The following is a 16,935-nucleotide window of genomic DNA, read 5'->3' as shown; positions in this document are numbered from 1 at the left end:
TCTCTCGCATAACCGTTCTAACAGGTGTGAGGTGAGATATCATTGTGATTTTGATTTGCATTTCCCTGATGATTAATGACATTGAGCATTTTTTCAGGTACTCGTTGGCTATATGCATGTCCTCTTCGGAAAATGTCTTTCCAGATCCTCCGCCCGTTGTTTCATCGGATCGGTTTTGCCGTTGAGTTGTATGCGTTCTTCACGTACTGCGGGTACCGGCCCCTACCACATACGCTCTGCACACGTCCTCTCCCATTCGGTGGGCCGCCTTTCATCGGTGGGCGGTTCCTTTGCCGTGCAGACGCCGTTTGGTTTGATGTGGCCCCACGTGCTTATTTCTGCATTTGTTGCCTTTGCTTTTGCTGTCAGATTCAAAAAGTCGTGACCAAGGCCAGTGTCAAAGAGCCTACTACCTATGTTTTCCTCTAGTTTTATTGTTTAGGTCTTACGTTCAGTTCTTTAATCCATTTTGAGTTGATTTTTGTGTGTGGTGTGGGATGGTGTTGTGGCGTCGTTCCTTCGTCTGTGGCTGTCCAGTTTTCCCAACACCATTCAGTGAAGAGACCGGCCTGTCCCTGTTGTGTATTCTTGCGTCCTTTGGCCTAAGTTACTTGCCCATACAGCGTGAGTTCATTGCTGGGCTCTCTCTCCGTCCCATTAATCAGTGTGTTTTATGCCATACCATACTCTTCGGATTACTGTAGCCTTGCAAAATACTTTGAAATCAGGAAGCGTGATGCCTCCAGCTTTGTTCTTTTTCAAAATGGCTTTGGCTTTTCAGGGTCTTTTGTGTTTCCATCAAATTTTAAGATTGTTGATTGTATTTCTGTGAAAAATGCCATTGGAATTTTGATAAGAGATTCTTCTTTCTGTCAGTGTTATTTCTTACCCAGGAGCACTGCGTATCTTTCCATTTATTTGTGTCTTCAGTTTCTCAGAGGTCAGTCCTCATTTCTAGACGACGGGTGCGTGCTTCCTTTCACCTTGGACTTTTGTAGTAGTCCAGTGGCCACTTTCCCGCCCAGCCGGTGTTCTCCTGCCGTTCTGTGGTCGCAGTGACGTCTCTAACCTTGCAGGCGTGGTCGTGCCGCCCTCGTGTTTGCGGCCTTCCGTGCGTCCCGCCGCCTCCTGGGTGAGGGGCAGACTGCGGGGCAGCGGACAGAGCTGACCCGCAGCCCGCCCTTCGCGTCTCCTTCCCTCCGCCTTGTGTTGCAGCGCTTTTACGCTACTGAACATTCCTCCGCACGTGCAGCGCTGGTCCGGGTCCGTGCCGTTCGATGTGTTGTTTTGTCTGCCTGCCTCCCACTTTTCTGACCCGAACTCCTTCAAGACTTAGCTCAGCTCCCACAGTCATTTGAAATTCTGGCTGACTCCCAAACAGGATAACTTTCCTTCATTATTGAGCCTGTCATTGTATATTATGATTATTTGAAGAAATGGGATGTTTCATTTTTTTTAAATCTTTACAGATTGCCCATAGCCTGGTACCTAATAGACACTATAAAGTTTAAATAATGCCTCGCGTCTGAAAGAAAATATACCCTAAATTTACTTCGTTGTGTATTTGTTTAGTTTAAAAATCTTTCTTCCTGATTATGAAATTATATGAAAGTAATATATACTCACTGTTGAAAACTTGACAAAACTGTATGTAGAAAGGTTAAAAGAATGTGGTGTCATCCATCTCTTCCCAACACATTTGGTATATTTCTTCAAGTCCTTTTTTTCCCTCCTCTGTTGGTGAGAATATTTTTTGCTTTTACAGAGTTGAGATTTAACATCAAATTCAATAGAGAGTTAAGGCCACCCAGGGAATGTGTAGAAATAATCGGCACCTGTTTCAAAGACAGGGCCGTGGAATCTGTTACAGAGTGGTCCGCCCCGCGCCCTCGCGGGTGGTCAGGCCGTCGTGCTGGGCAGAGACACTGGGCTCCGCACAGCGTCCTTCGCCTCAGACAGCCCCGGGGCGGGGACGCCGTGCGGGCAGTGATGGCAGCCCAGGCTGCAGGGTCTACTCTGAGCACCCTGGGGCTCCCCCAGGTGGACCAGGGGGCCACAAATCACGAAGATTAAGGCACGTTAGCCGAACATAAAGGGACAGACTGCCTGAGGAGCCTGGACTCTTTCAGTGTTTTTATCCGTTTTGGTAGAGAAGTTTTATTGCTTAAAAAAAGCTCGCAAACCACTGGCCTAGTTTATTGGACAGATTCAGTTTCGTATCGTTTGCTCGCGATGCTTGCTAAATGAGACGTTAAGCACTCATCTCTTAATACATGAAAATTTTTTAGAATATTAAGGCTGTATCTTTTATCGCATGCTCTATACCAGAATTAGTTCTCATTGATTTGGAATTCAACATTAAATATTTTTGAGTGCTAGTTATATGCCAGGCCGTTCTGGTGCCGGGGATGTTGTGATTGACAAAGCAGACAAGGTCCCCGCTCTCAGTGTTTGCATCCTAGCGGGAGCAGTTAGTTCGTCAACAGAGGAATAAACTGGAAATAAACAGGTTGATGTGACGGGGAGAAGTTGGGGGTCGGTCGCCTGCTGTTGCATCTCTGGGGAGACAGTGCGGGGCTGACCTGAGCAGTGCTGAGGAGCCAGCCGGGCAGACACTGAAGACGGAGACATGGAGAAATCAGCAGACGGAGGAATTTAAATGTGTATCATACCTTGGGGGAGGGGAACGGAACTTCCTAAGCTCGGAGCTTAATAATCACCAAGGAAAAGCTTGCCAGGTTTGACAAGAGAAATCTTATGGACCTTTGAACTTCAAAAACAAAACGAGTCTGAAAAAATATTTTTAGCGTGTAAAACATATATAGGATTGTCTATTAAAAGCTCTCAGAGATTAATAAGAAAAAATATAAAATTCGGTAGCTAAATGGCAAAGAAGCATGACAAAGCCATTCCCAGAAGAGACTATGTAATTCATAAAGATCAGTAGAAATCGAAGGAAACACAATTAAATGAAGAATCTTTTTAACCTAACAAATTAGTTTAAGTTTCTTTTACTAATGTCCCATACCGGAAAGAGTAGAGTGCACACAATGGCATTTCCATGAAATGCTAATGACCCTATGAAGTAGTATAATTTGCTTTTGAAAAACAGTTTGGCACTATGTACCAAAATCCACATAAAATGCCTCTATTTCTTGGCTCAGTAATTTCACCTCTGGGAATTTTAAATAAAAAACAGATTATTGGGGAAAATCTCAACCCCAAAATGTAGCTCCCGTGATGTGCGTAGACGTGTGGTCTGACGGCAGGGAAATGTGGGCGTGAACCAGGCGGCGGCCGTCCGGGGGCTTGTGTACGTGCGTGGAGGGGAATGCCTGCGGCAGCCGCAGCGGCCCGAGGGGTTGCTTGTGACACAGCGGGAAATGACAGACGGCGGCTTGCAAAACTGCCATCTGTTTTTTCCCACATGTTCAAAGACAAAAAATGGAACGGGGGAAGGGTGGGCACCAAAATGTTAACCATTCTGCGGCAGAGCTGTGGGCTAGAAATCTAACCTCTGCGTCTTAGAAAAGAAGTATTTTTTTAAAGAACTTAAAAACCTAAATGATAACAGTAGAGAAATTGACTCACTTTTCATCTCTCACAAAGAGCTTTGAAGGGACAATCGTGTGGGAGAGCCAAGACCTCCAAGGCCTTGTGTCAAGAAATCTCCACAAAGTGACAGTAAATGACGGAGGGGGAGTTCTCAGAGTCGTTACAGTAAGTCTTTCTTTTCTTTAAAGGTTGTTTAGTGTACTTCAGCATTTTTTAATACATAAAAGTGTTTTTAAATTTATTTTTATACCAACTCAGCAATATGGAATAGTGAATCTTGTGTGTTTTAGAATATGTGTAGTAGAAAATGTGTAGTCACTACAGTAAAGATGAAAAACTCAAATGTTCTATGATATTTTTTAACTCGTAGTAAATATACAGTTTTGCCTTAAAATGGTGCATTTTTGAAAGTGTGATATTTCATTTCTCAGTAGTAGTTAACATAAAAACATTTGCTTAACACAATTTAGAATATTCACTCTCTCACCTTGATAGTAGGACGTTGATTAAAGCACCACAGATGAAAGTATTAGAAGTAAGCTTGAGTTTTGCTTTCATGTCTGTTGCTGCAATTTCTGCCTCGTATTTTTAATTTATTCAGATTTGCTTCAAATTTAAAACAGTTTGACAGATACATTTCTCAGAGTAATTGTATGGTGATAGAGAAGGTGTAAGCAAACTTGAAGTAACAGACTCTAAGTGGTGTTTGTGGTGGGTCAGAGACACAGTCTTGAATTCTCTTTGATGTTCGGTCTGATTAGAAAAGTACTTGGCAGTTAAATTCACAAGCGTAGTATCTTTTCGTTGCATGTTAATCTCATTCACATGAATTAATTCCTGAACTAGACGTGCCTGTCGTGCGTTACGCTGTTACCCATCCAGCAAACACGGACTGCCCACCCAGGTAGCCAGGCACGGAGAGGGGAAGGCAGGGCCTCACTGGCCCGCGGTGGAACTTGTGCGCCAGTGGAGAGGAAGACGTGAGACAGATCACGGATTCGTACATAATGACAGACTTAGCTTTGTAGGCCGTGTTTAGGATCTCGTCCCTGATTATGAAGTCTTCTATTTAAGATAGACTATTCTGTGGAGTTTATGGGGTTTCTTTCTTTTATTTTCAAGGCAAGTGTCTTTAATATCTTGTCTCCTTTTATATTTATGAAACTTAAAAATATACAAGACGTAGTATTGAGTCGGTTACAGAAAAGGAAATCAGATTACTTCTGAGTTGAGGACTAGGTTCAAATGTAAAGAATCCAGGGATCTACTTTGGGACTGAAAATAGTTAGAGGGCTAAAGGTAGCTTCAGCACTCAGCTAACCTTCAAAAGACATTAGGTAACTTAGTAGCCTCCTCCAAGAAACCCCCTGTGTAAATGCAGGTTTTCATAAATGCTTAGAGCTGAAAGTTCTCCTAAGTCTTTCTCCCTTGCTGGCAAGTGATGTCAGAAAAATTTAAAAGCCAAAATAAAAGCCAAGCTATGACCTTTAGTTAGAAGTTAATAAAACTACCATCAAGTTCTAAAGCTCAAGTGGGGTATATAGCATATATAATAAAAAGAGTGTGGTGCCCTTTATGGAACTGCGGAGCAGAATCTGTGGCATTCACCTTGTAATTTCTGCCACATTCAGCTAGAAACCAGATTTTAAACTAGACGATGTTACCCCCTTCGCCTCAAGACACTGTCCCTCCGCCAGCCTTAGAACATTGCTTCGTACGGTGCAGCTCTGCTGAACAGACGCGTTCAGAGGGGAGCCCAGAGTGGCCCTGCCGGCGGGCGGGTGCAGGGGAGCGCTGTGAACACGCGGCCGCATCCCGCGCAGCAGCGGGGGACGGCCCCGCAGCCGTGCCGTGTAGGGGGGCCACACACGCAGCCGAGTCGCCTCCCCGAGTAACTGGTGAGGCTAAGAGGTAAATCTCCAATCAAAGGGCCTCCGGCGCTGAGCGGGCCATGGGCCGGTGGCCGTCAGCGCAGCGTCACTAAGCAGTAGGGCTCCATCCATGCTGTCTGTTTAGGGGGCGCCTTTGCCACGTAGTAACCCCCCTTTAAACTGCCTGGGTGTGTCGAACTCACAGCAGTTTTCAGTGTCCAAGAAGTCAAAGGTGATCGTTTTTTTTAAGTTGTAGGGTTATGATGCAAAGTAAAATTGGTTTTCATACTGTTATGGTAGCAATTTCAAGAATACATGATTCTCTGTAAGTCAGACTTCTGAACCTGCACATTCCTGATCTGTAACAAAAACAACGCTCACGCCATCCCGAGAGTGTGTCTGGGCACCGGCAGCGTAGACAGTTTATCTGCTCTGCAGTCACGTTATGAATTTTGCTAGTCAGTTCTTAAATATAATAAAAGTATTTTTCATAATGAAACATTGAGCACTTATATTCTTGTTTTTCAGGCTGGGGAGGGTTCACTGCCTCATGAGTTCATGGAAGGTGTGGAGGGAGTTGCAGGTGGTTTTATTTATACTATCCAAGGTAAGTCAGCTGGTGGAAAGTCGAAAAGCGTACTGAAACTCAGGTACCTAATCGTTATAGTTTGATGAAAAGATGATTTATTTTTTTGTCATAAAAAAGTTGTATTGATAATTCACGTAGCACATCATTTATCGTTTTACAGTGTTTAATTCACTGGTTTTTCGTATATCGAATTCTGCAACCGTTTCTGTCCCTCCCAAAAGAAACCCAAGACTCATCATTAGGTCGCTCCTCCTGTCCCCCTCCCTTTAGCCGCAAACAAGCACTAATCTACTTACTGGACTTTCTGATCTTAAATGTAAAGATTTATTGGTGGATTCTCAATTCTTGTCTTACACCAGAACCGCACTGCCGTTGCACTAAGATTGTAATTGGGAAGCGTGAGTCCTCTAACTCTTTTCCCAGATTGTTTCGGCTACTCTAGGTCTGCAGCATGTCCATATAAATTTTAGGGTCAACCTGTCAGTTTCTGCAAAAAAGCCAGCTGAGATTTTGAAAGGGGTTGCATCGAATGTGTAGGTTTGGAGAGTGTTGCCATCTTAACATGAAATCTCTGATCCGTGAGCATGGGGAGTCTTTCCGTTTATTTAGGTCTTATTAAATTTAGTTCAGTTATGTTTGTGATTTTCAGAGCACAAGTCTTGCATTTTTTTGTTAAATTTATTCTTAAATACTTTTTCAGATGCTATTTTAAGTAGAATTGTTTTTTAAATTTTATTTCCAGATGTTTATTGATAGTATAGAAGTACAGTTAATTTAAAAGAAATATTTTGTTCAATTAGAATTGACAGTCATTATTTTGTATTAGTTTCAGGTGTGCAGCCTATTAGACATTTATTTTTTAAAGTGATTCCCCAGTTGTTACAATATTATCGACTGTATTACAGTCGACTTTTGTATATTGCCGTTGTACGCCGCAGCCTTGCTGCACTTACTAATTCATAGTTTTGTGAGTGGCTTAAGGTTTTCTGTGTACGAGGTCATATCATCTAACAGTTCTGCTGCTTCCTTTCCAATCTGGGTGCCTTTTGTCTTTCTTGTCTAATTGTCCTGGTAGGGTGTCGCACAGCAGTGGCGAGAGCGCTCACCTTGTTTTGCTCCTGCTCCTCTTCTGTCCCTGTGCTGGAGACCGAGCGGTGGCCTCAGCTTCCCCTCCCGCTTCCTGTGGAAGCTCTGTCCTCATCATGTGACTGCTTAAGTGTACGGTTCCTCACAGGGTACAGTTTTGTACATGCTTCTAACATCCCATCAAGGATGAGTTCGTTGAAAGGATTTCTTTAAAACTTAAGGTCAGAGGCATTAGCTTAAAAATGATTTTCAAACTCAAGGGAATTTGTTAGGAATAACAATGGCTGTCTGTTTGAATTACACTCATTTAAATATCCACATTTGTGAATTCCTGAGAATTCTTTTCTGATCTTTAATGAACACTGTCACTGATGCAGTTGCTATTTTATCAGTCACCTGTCCCGAGCATCACTCTTGGAACAAAGGTGCCCAGCAGTGCTTCTGGCTGAAGGCTCAGAGCTCTGCTGGCCATAGGTTCCTGTAAGGGAGTTAGGACCCAGCTTCCCTGGAGGCTCTCGGTGACTGGGGAAGACAGAGGCCCAGCCTAAGGGGCAGGTCTCAGGGACTCCCCGGATGGGGTGGGGCGGGGCAGCATGTGGCATAGCAGCCTCTCGGGCCAGGCCTGCGCCCCCGCGGCCCCCGCGGTGTCTTCCAGAAGGAGCCCGGGTGTCTGTTCACACAGCTCCTTCGGCGGGTTTGTGACCTGTGGCTCTTCCGGCTCGGGGCCTGGGCGTCTGCTCAGGAAGCGTCCCTGAGAGGCACTGCTCCTCTGACAGATGAGAACGGGGCCCAGAAAGCTGGGACCTGTCCGTCCGCCGCCACTCAGGCCCTGCCAGCAGCGGACATCGGACATCGGGGACTCCGGCCGCCGAGTCCCCATTCCCCGTCACGGAGGGCGGAGCGCTAGCTGCTATTTAGTGCCCCTTCCCCACCCCCGCCTCTCGCTTTCCTTATTTTTCAGAGGTTTTCTCCAGTTAGATTGAGACATTTGAGAAAATCCTGCCCTAGTGAAAGAATTGCTGCCTTAAGCAAATCCATAGGGTCCGAAGACAGTCCCTGCATGAATGCGACAGATGATTCATTAGCTTGTGGTCTTTCAAGCGCAGTAGTAACCATGTCGATTATGGAATATCGTAAATACACGCAAAATAGGGAGTGCTGTCAGGAACGCCCGTGTGCGCGTTGCTCAAAATTTACAGTGTTTACCTCGTCATATTTGCTTTTTTCTTAAGAAATAAAGCCTGACAGCTTTATTTCTTAAAAAGCCTGACAGCTTCAGCGGCAGCCCCTGCGGGTTCTCCCAGGCCGCCCCCCGCCCCCTCCGGAGGGGCCACCGTCCTGAGACTCGGCGGTGCCCTTCCCATCCTGCCTCGTACTCCAGGCATACCGTCTTTAACTGCATGGCGTTGAGCGGACTATTTTATAATTGATATCTGTGGTATCATATCGCGTATATCAGTTAGCAACCTACTTTTTCTCAGTGTTTTTTTTTTTCAATGCCATTCCTTTTAACATGCAAAATCAGGTTGATTTTTTAACTGCGGTATTCCACTGTGTGACTATGCCACAATTTAGTCATTCCTGTCAGTGGGCATTTAGCGCGGTTCGATTTTTTTCACTGTTATAATTCTGCAGTGAATATCCTTGCGATCAAGTGAAATAATGTCTCCAGGGATGTATCTATGAGGGGACTGTCGGGTCCTATGGTGTATGCACCCTCGGCCTGGCCCAGCATGGCCCACCCACCCCCAGACAGTGCGTCCCTTATGCTGAGAGTCCCTGTCCCCACCGCAGAGCTCCGGCCCGCTGGATCCTGTTAGCTGACCTTGGACAGGGAGTTAGTGGGCATCGTGGAACATTCTGGTCCCGACTTTGTGGCAGCATTTCCTCTCAGCCCTCACCTTTTCCTCTTTAGAGGGCGATGCCCTCTTACAGAGCCTTCGCTCTCGCCCTGGAAGACTCGCTGATCACACACGGAGCCTCCGCACGGAAGATGCCTCGCTGCGGGAGGAGAGCGGTGTCCATGGTGACATTGTTTTCGTGGATGTCGTTGACACCTACCGGAATGTTCCTGCAAAGTTGCTGAACTTCTACAAGTGGTAGGTTGTAAAAGTGTTGCATACCTAGAATTGTTTGTTGTTCTTTTGAGGTAGAAACAATTTATCAACATCAAACCACTGAGATTTTTAAAGAAATAAACCAGCCTACGACCCCTGAACACCTGGAACGTGACCCCTGAACACCTGGAACGTGGTCTGCCGGGTCTGGCTCTTTGTGAGGCTCGCGCTCCTGAGATGCCGCCACGTGTTCAGATTGGCAGGTCCGCGGCGTGCGTGCCAGTGGTCGCCAGAAACGAGCGGCAAAGGCGGACTCGCTGCGCCGTTGCCCTGGTTCTCCCAGGCCAGCGCCAGATGAACACCAGTGAGTTTGAAAGTGGCCCACCTCGTCGTGGTCACACCCACCGACCCGAACCCCCAGTTACAGTCATCACACCCCGGTTACTGGTCTGCGTTCTCATCAGCTGGACGGGCAATTACATTTCCATTCTTCACCCATTTAAGAACTACTTGCCCTGATTCCCAAAGTTATATAAGATAAAATTCAACAATTTTTACTTAGTCTATCGTACTCATAACTTCCAGACCCTCCGGTGTTTCTCAGATCTTAGCTGTAATTCCTACCTGTATAATAGCAACGATCATAGTAACTGTTATGTATGTGTGTGTGCGTGTGTATGTGGGGTTGTCGATGTTATTAGTTCCTCTAGGATCCCATAATTTGCTGTTGAGCCGGATACTGTACCCTGACTCTGGAACTGAAACCTTCTGTCTGTCTAGACTAAACCCGTGAAGTGTGTTCATACCTTTGCTCGTTCTTTTAAAACCTTATCAGCGAACTTGTTTCTTGGCGACCCCCAGAGTCTGTCTCTTTCTCCTGTTGCCCTGGGCAGAATGGAATATCATCAAATGCTCTATGGATATGGTCCCCTGGTCCCAAGGGGTCAGATGGTCCAATTAGTTGATGAAAGGAAATGTTTCAAGCTAGGACAAGTTAATAGGACTTCGGAGTCACCCTGTGGGTGGAGGGCACATACATGTAAGTAGGAAGTCTGGGTGTGTCTAGCATACGGGAATGAAGTTTGGACAGCTGCAGTGAGAACAGGAACCTTCTTTGAGCTCAAGGCCACTAATGGGCGTTCCCGCTGTAAGTGGTGCCGAGGCAAGAATGTAAAGAGGTGCAGGGTGGGAATGGAGGGCCAGGAAGTGGGGGCTCAGTACTGTGGAGTTCTAGGACTTCCTATGCGAGCCGATTCCCAATTGTGGAAGTTCAATTTAGTTTAGATCTTACCTTCAATATAATTTTTATCTCCTCTGCTCCTTCCATGTTTCTGAGATCTTCTTAGCCTCTCCCCTCAGTGTGTATGGCCACGGTCTGCTTTGGGCCGTCCCCACCTAACAGCTGTGCTTTGGGACCCGCTTCCCCATGAGCCTCCTCCACCTGTCTACGCTCCGCTCCGCTCCATAAAGGACACCTCCATTAGCCTTTATTCGTTGATTCATCAAGTGACCTCAGAGTCCCTCATCACAAAGAGTTTACTCCTGTTTAACAAATAACTGTTACGTGTGTCCTGAGCTGTTAATTAGAAATAAACTTCAGAAAAGCAGAGGGCGATGTTATTTGGTGTGGACCCACTGTTAACTTCGTCGTTCTTTGACCTAGTTAAACTTTTCTCCAGATTTTTAAAATTCAGATTTTGTCATCTGACTGGTTTCCGAGAGACTTTGGGTTTTTAACAAAGATGTGCGAGGATTGGCATTGGGAGACGAAGGCATCAGTTTTGTCTGTGGTTGTCGTATTTTTTTTTATGTCTAGATAAATGAAATCACTCTTCTGTGCTTTCCAAAAGGTCATTTATAATAGTTGATTTGCTGGAAGTCATTTCCAAGGGAACTGTGTTTTAATGTTATAACTCAGTTTTTTTAACTATAAAATAGCTGAGTGTCACATGAACAAGAGCATGTTGCTACTTGTACATTAGTGTTCTGTGTGAGAGACCAGGTGTGACACCTGTCCCTCGTCCCGGGCCCCTCTCATGGAGAACACGGTGGGGCAAGGTCCACATGTGTAACGGATTTAGCAGCCTGCCTCCAGCGATGCCTGTGGCGCATTTGTTTGATCATAGGTCCCACGTGAGTCAGGTCTTCTTTTCAGTGTTATTTTCCTTTGCACCTTTTCAAATCGCCTTTGTTCTGTTAGGCCCCCTGGTGACTATCAGGTGAGGGCTGGAGTTGGGACCAGCCTTCTGTCACAGCAGACGATCTCAACACTGGAGGCGTAAGAAACCGAAAAAGTACACAGGGAGTCGAGACCGTTCTGATTACGACGTTAGCGCTGTGCCCGCGTCGGCACCGCTTGGTGCTCCTGTGCGGACGCTCCGGCTTGCATATCCCTTTGCTGCCAACAGGACCGTGGAAACGACCAGCTTCGATTTACTGCTGAAGACAGACGACGACTGTTACGTAGACCTGGAGGCTGTGTTTAACAGAATTGCCCACAAGAACCTGGATGGGCCTAATTTTTGGTGGGGAAAGTAAGTTAAACATCGTTAGCGCGTTGGCATTCATGGCCCTGATCAAAGGCAGCTAACCTAGAACGAAATGTACGTGTCGCTTTTCATAAGAACATGGTCGAGATGGGAAATTTCCCTGTTAGGCTCCTGGGTTATTTTATTTTATTAACCTACAATTAGAGGGACAGAAACTTTAAAATGAAAAGCCTGAGGTAGCGTAATGAGGGGAGGTGATGCGGCCTCCTCCGCGTGCCCCGGAGCGAGCGGCCCTGGGTTGGGGTGGATTCGTGACGCGTTTCTGAGACTGCTCCATGTTTCTTCGGGAGCGTAGTATGGATTAGCGAACTTTGTAAAAGTAAATGGACACAGGATGGTTTGGTACTTTCCATTTGCAAACTCTACAAGAGCAACTTTGAGAGAATTTAACATACTAGTCTTTTATATAAGTAGATATAAAGCACTAGATAATTCTTTTCCAAATAAAAAAATTTATTGTTCTTTCCTTGCTTCTAGTGTATTCCTTTGTAGTGATGATTAAAGAGTCAGGCTGAATAATGCTAGACTGTGTCAGACCAGCAAAGAGAGGCCGACTTATTTTGAATCTCAGTTTCAGATTGAACTGGGCCGTTGACCGAACTGGAAAGTGGCAAGAGCTGGAGTACCCCAGCCCCGCCTACCCCGCCTTCGCGTGCGGGTCGGGGTACGTGGTCTCCAGGGACATCGTCCACTGGCTGGCCAGCAACGCAGGGAGGTTAAAGACCTACCAGGTAGGGAAGGGTTTGCGACCCAGTGGCAACTCGGCAAAAGACTGTCCTTCACCCTGTGTCCCTCCGCTGAGCGCAGGGCCAGCTTCCCCTGGGGAAGAGCATGTTACTTTCCGTCGGGGAATCACTCTTTGGACATTAGGGACACCCTCCTGACCCTCAAATCTGGCTCTAAATTCTACTCCTAACCCTTTATTTGAGCCTCCTTACTATATTTTCGGCCTGTATTTACCAGTCCCTGGAGGGGTGAGTGAAGATTTATATCGAGAAGGAAGACGGAAAGCGCTTGCTTGCTGCCCAATCTGGGCCGTGTCAGCCAGCGGTTCTGCCTCGTCGTTAGGTCCATTGTTTCCTGCTGTTGGACCCGGAGGCCACAGTCCACGAGGAGTGTGCTGGTCGCCTGCAGGATGTGGTTATCCTATTAAAGGCCACCAGCTTTTACCGTGTGTCCGTGTTAACACGCGTTTGGATTTCATACTAGATTTACGAAACAAAGAGGAAGGAAGATAATCTATGAAGGGAATGGGTGTGGCGCTGTCTACACAGATGGCGCAGCAGCCAAACTTTTGCCTTTAAACCTCGCCGTGCGTACAGGGTGAAGACGTGAGCATGGGCATCTGGATGGCAGCCATAGGACCCAGGAGATACCAGGTAAGCAGGCGCGCGGGGCTGGCCTCGGTTCCGGGGAGCTGAGCCGCGGGGTCCGTGTCGGACCCCGGGCGGGAACGGCGAAGACCCAGCGCCGCAGCTGTGTGCGATTTTGTTCACAGACTCTCACACAGTATTTTTGAGTTTAAGCCACAGGAAATACTTGGAATGGAATTCTCCCGCCCCTAAAGAATTAGGATTTTTTATATTTGATCAGAACTCCTTTGCAGCTTTAAATCTCAAAGAACCAGCTGACGTAAGTTTCCAGCAATGTGGTGGTCCAGGCACCCTTCAGCCCTTCTGACTGAGGCAAATAAAATGTTGGCTAAAACACGGTGCGATGTCTTAAAATACACCGGTCACCGAGCCAGAGAAATAAGCGACTGCCCCTCCCAGAAAGAGGCATTCGCGCCCTGGGAAAGCGCCTCAGATCTGTGCTGAATTCTGGATTCTTTTCAGTTTCGCTTCGGCCATAGAAGGTGCAGGGGACCGAAGGAGCCTGGGCCCACCGCAGTGCCCCGCGACTTCGGGGGGACACACGGAAACGCGGTGCAGTCGGTGGGCTGGGCAGTTCTGCCCCTCTGCTGTGCGCTCAGTCCCGTCTGATTTCCTCCACGCCGAGTATGCCCCGCGTCTGACCTTTCTGGAATCTGGCCCTGCGGCTCCGAGTCTGTGGCGAGGGTTCTGCGGACTGCTGCTTACGGAGCTTATTTCCCGACGTGTTGAGCTGTTTTTGTTGTGGCCCGTGGTCCTTGGACACTGGGGTCTGTATGTAAAACACTCCTGCAGGGAGGGCTTGCGTCCGCTCCGCGCGCCCTGAAGGCTGTTCCCATCCGTGAGCACGTGTTTCTGGCCCGGGACCTGGGGGCTCCGCAGAGCGTGCGAGCAGCCAGATCCCCACCGCAGTGTGGGCTGGGGTTCCAGGTGCTCAGGGGAGACCCCTTCCCGCCCCGCGCAGGGTCAGGGCTGAGGCCGAAGAGCCTCCCGCCCGCCGCGGTTGTTTACGTAGCGCGCCTGGGTCGCCCCCAACCCCCCCCCCCCGCCCCCGCGCGCGGGCTGCAGCACGGGCCGCGCTCCCGGGTCTCCTTCCCTGCGGTTCCGCGCGCGTTCCGGACGTTTGAGGTCGCGCCTGGCATTGCTGTGTTCTCTGGTCGGTGGGTCCTCCGGGTCTGCACCCTGCTCTGTTGCTGGGGACAGAAGCGAGTCCGTGCGGCAGGGCGGGGGGCTCCCAGGAGCGTGACAGGCCCCGTCGGAATCCGTCCCACCGGGCGTCAGCTCGCCTGGGTTCGCGCCCCCGTGTCCTCGGGCAGGGCACGGCCCCTCAGGGCCAGCGGGTCCACGCGCTGATCGCAGGGCCCCGCTCTCTCCCGCAGGACGGCCTGTGGCTGTGCGAGAAGACGTGCGAGTCGGGGATGCTGTCCTCCCCGCAGTACTCCGCGCGGGAGCTGGCGGAGCTCTGGCACCTGAAGGAGCTGTGCGGCGACCCGTGTCAGTGCGCGGCACGGGAGGGCGGCCGTCGCCCAGGGTAAAGGTCAGGGCAGGCGACCGCCAGTCCGCGGAGGTCTGAGGACAGCCGAGGTCCGGCAGCGGTTCTGCGATCCTTCCGGGCGGGCGCTTCTGTAACCAGTGTGGTGGTTCTTGACGTTTGCACAAATTTTCCTTTTTAAAAATCAACTGATACTGTAGCATAAGAAAAACTTTATATATTGGAAGATGATTTGAAAAATACCAAATAGTTTATAAAAGAATATTTGTAAATCCAGATAGATCATTTCTAGTTAGTAATTACGTCATTTTTCAAAACACCTGGCTTGTTCAGAAATTGTTAGTGACTGAGAGTTGGAATTTCAGCTGGATTGCAGCTTAGCTGCGTGTAGCGTAATTATGATTAACATGGGCCAAAAACGACTCACGGAAATGCTGTGTGAGATGTGAGCGGTGGTCACTCGTACATACCAAAGTGTGTGATTTCTGGGAATGACGCCAGATTCCCGTGGACGTCTGAATGAAGTGGGCAACTGAAGCCAGTTAGTTCTCAGTTCTGGACCTTGGTCTTGAAGTTTTTATTAAGTGCCCTAATGTGAGTTTTCTTTTGCCATATCACATAAATCCTGAAGGTCAGTTGAGCATTTTTTTTTTTTTAACATAGTAAAATCAAGTACCTCTCAGGGTTTTAAGTAGTTGCCACTTTAAAAGAATTTTGCTTTCCTCCTGTCGTTGCCTGATGGTCACCTGACCTCTCATAGACGCTGTGCTCAGTGCAGGTGTGGCCGCGGGGGAACGCACTGCGGGCGAGAGATCATGGTGTGAATGTCATACGTCGCGGGGGGTGTGCCTCCCTAAGTTTACGGGACATTCCCAAATGACCACCCTAATCATTTTAGTAACCTTCCAAACTGGCAGTAGCAAGAGAATTCCGTTAAAAGTGGTCTTGTGACAGACATTAGCTGTGCTCAGATTTTGTTAGATTTAGCTAGGTGCTATTTGACATTGAAATCTTCACATAATGAAATGCAGTTATGACCTATAAAATATGAAATAAAATCGAAATCATTAGTAGGTGCAAAGCCTTTATTGCTATTATATACAAGGTGAGAAATGGTCTCTTCCCAAATGAAAAAATACCACCTTTTCTATCCTGAGGGCACATTACAAAACATGTCCCAGTCGGTCCTTTACTTTCAGCGAACCCTAGTCACAACAAGCAGCCTGGTGGTCTCGAGCTTTGTTCGCTGCTACCATCGCACTAATAGGCAGTCTCCATTTTCCACAGAATAAAACTGTAACGACTGTTGGTCACTTTCTAGTTCAATCTCTCTGCCCGGCATCTGAAATCAGAAAAGGGGGGCTGATTAAGACAGATCCGACAGAGCATTACGTATGGCACCCCCAGACAGGTGTCAGGTCTCCATGTGGAATCAGTGTTATCAACAGCATGTCATCCTGTGGGGGACTCAGTGTGACTGTTTTTGTTGGGCAACTTACTTTGGGACTTTCGTAGGACAACAGAAGGTCTGACGCAGGAACTCTGAGAAGACGTGACAGCATTCCTTTGACTTTTTGAACTGTCATGGACTCTGTCACAGAAAGAGAAAAACCATCAATTCTCTGATACAACGGTTACCTGTATTTCTGGCTCACGCGCCAGTTGCTATGACAGGTGAAACTCATTTCACAATATTACTTTACCCAAGTAGACGATTCGGGAAAGGCGTTCCAATCACGTACTGCACTGACCGAGTCACTTGGGGACCAGGCCAGTGCCTGACCCAAGCATCCTCTGACAAGGAGTTCACACACCACTTCCTCCGAATACACCAGAAACCATTAACTTGTCAAAGCTCTTAAATCTGTGCTAGCGTGACTGAAAGCGGGTGGAGCGGGTGCTCGGCCCCCTGGCCTGGGTTTCCCCCTCTGTGAAGTGAGGGAAGCCTGGCCACAGCGTCCCCTCCAGGCGGCCAGCCCAGCTGTCCTGACGTGTGCTTGACGCAGTGGTGGCCACAAGGCATGGGAATGTGACTTTCGGGTTTGTTCAGAAAACACTATGAACTTTTTTTCCAAAGATGGGTCTGTGGTAAATACTGGATATTTTGATTAATAGTTTCTTTGCAGCTTTAGCTGGAGGTACAGCAATAGTGCGGCGTTCCTATAAATACCACATGTATTCAGACATATTTTTCTATCAAAAATCATTTTTGGAAAAGCTGTTTTTATGCAACTTGTGATAATAAATGTTCTTTATTTTAGAATAAAAATGGACTTAATAAGTTTATGCATTGAATACGGGCCTATAGTTTTCATTGTCACGACTTGCTCTTATGTGTGAACGTGATACCCTTGTCCTTTCAGAAG

The 16,935-nt window shown here is 47.5% G+C and overlaps 2 protein-coding genes across 9 annotated transcripts in view; one reads left to right on the top strand and one right to left on the bottom strand.

The window, feature by feature from the left end:
• Positions 1 to 16,864, top strand: part of B3GALNT2 (beta-1,3-N-acetylgalactosaminyltransferase 2) — a 43,283-nt gene extending 26,419 nt beyond the window's left edge. For all 3 annotated transcript variants that reach the window (XM_036235605.1, XM_016163410.2, XM_036235606.1), the window contains 7 exons: positions 3,610 to 3,720; positions 5,955 to 6,033; positions 9,017 to 9,200; positions 11,567 to 11,692; positions 12,279 to 12,438; positions 13,030 to 13,086; positions 14,457 to 16,864. In XM_036235605.1, the coding sequence (XP_036091498.1) occupies positions 3,610 to 3,720; positions 5,955 to 6,033; positions 9,017 to 9,200; positions 11,567 to 11,692; positions 12,279 to 12,438; positions 13,030 to 13,086; positions 14,457 to 14,612 (873 nt within the window). In that variant the 3' untranslated portion in view covers positions 14,613 to 16,864. The remainder of the gene's footprint in view (positions 1 to 3,609; positions 3,721 to 5,954; positions 6,034 to 9,016; positions 9,201 to 11,566; positions 11,693 to 12,278; positions 12,439 to 13,029; positions 13,087 to 14,456) is intronic.
• The window catches only part of TBCE (tubulin folding cofactor E), a 54,838-nt gene continuing 53,543 nt past the window's right edge, over positions 15,641 to 16,935 (bottom strand). For 3 of the 6 annotated variants that reach the window (XM_016163406.2, XM_016163407.2, XM_036235602.1), the window contains 2 exons: positions 16,069 to 16,160; positions 15,641 to 15,911 (listed from right to left, as the gene is read on the bottom strand). In XM_016163406.2, coding sequence (XP_016018892.2) covers positions 15,819 to 15,911; positions 16,069 to 16,160 — 185 coding nt within the window. In that variant the 3' untranslated portion in view covers positions 15,641 to 15,818. Of the gene's footprint in view, positions 16,161 to 16,935 lie in introns of all 6 variants that reach the window. The other 3 variants (XM_036235603.1, XM_036235604.1, XM_036235601.1) reach the window with 1 other exon arrangement.

This window comes from Rousettus aegyptiacus, unplaced genomic scaffold (genome assembly GCF_014176215.1).
Source record: "Rousettus aegyptiacus isolate mRouAeg1 unplaced genomic scaffold, mRouAeg1.p scaffold_m13_p_18, whole genome shotgun sequence".
In the NCBI taxonomy this organism is placed as follows: Eukaryota; Metazoa; Chordata; class Mammalia; order Chiroptera; family Pteropodidae; genus Rousettus; species Rousettus aegyptiacus.
The sequence above is the reverse complement of the archived record's forward strand: the minus strand, read 5'-3'. Positions and strand labels throughout refer to the sequence as shown.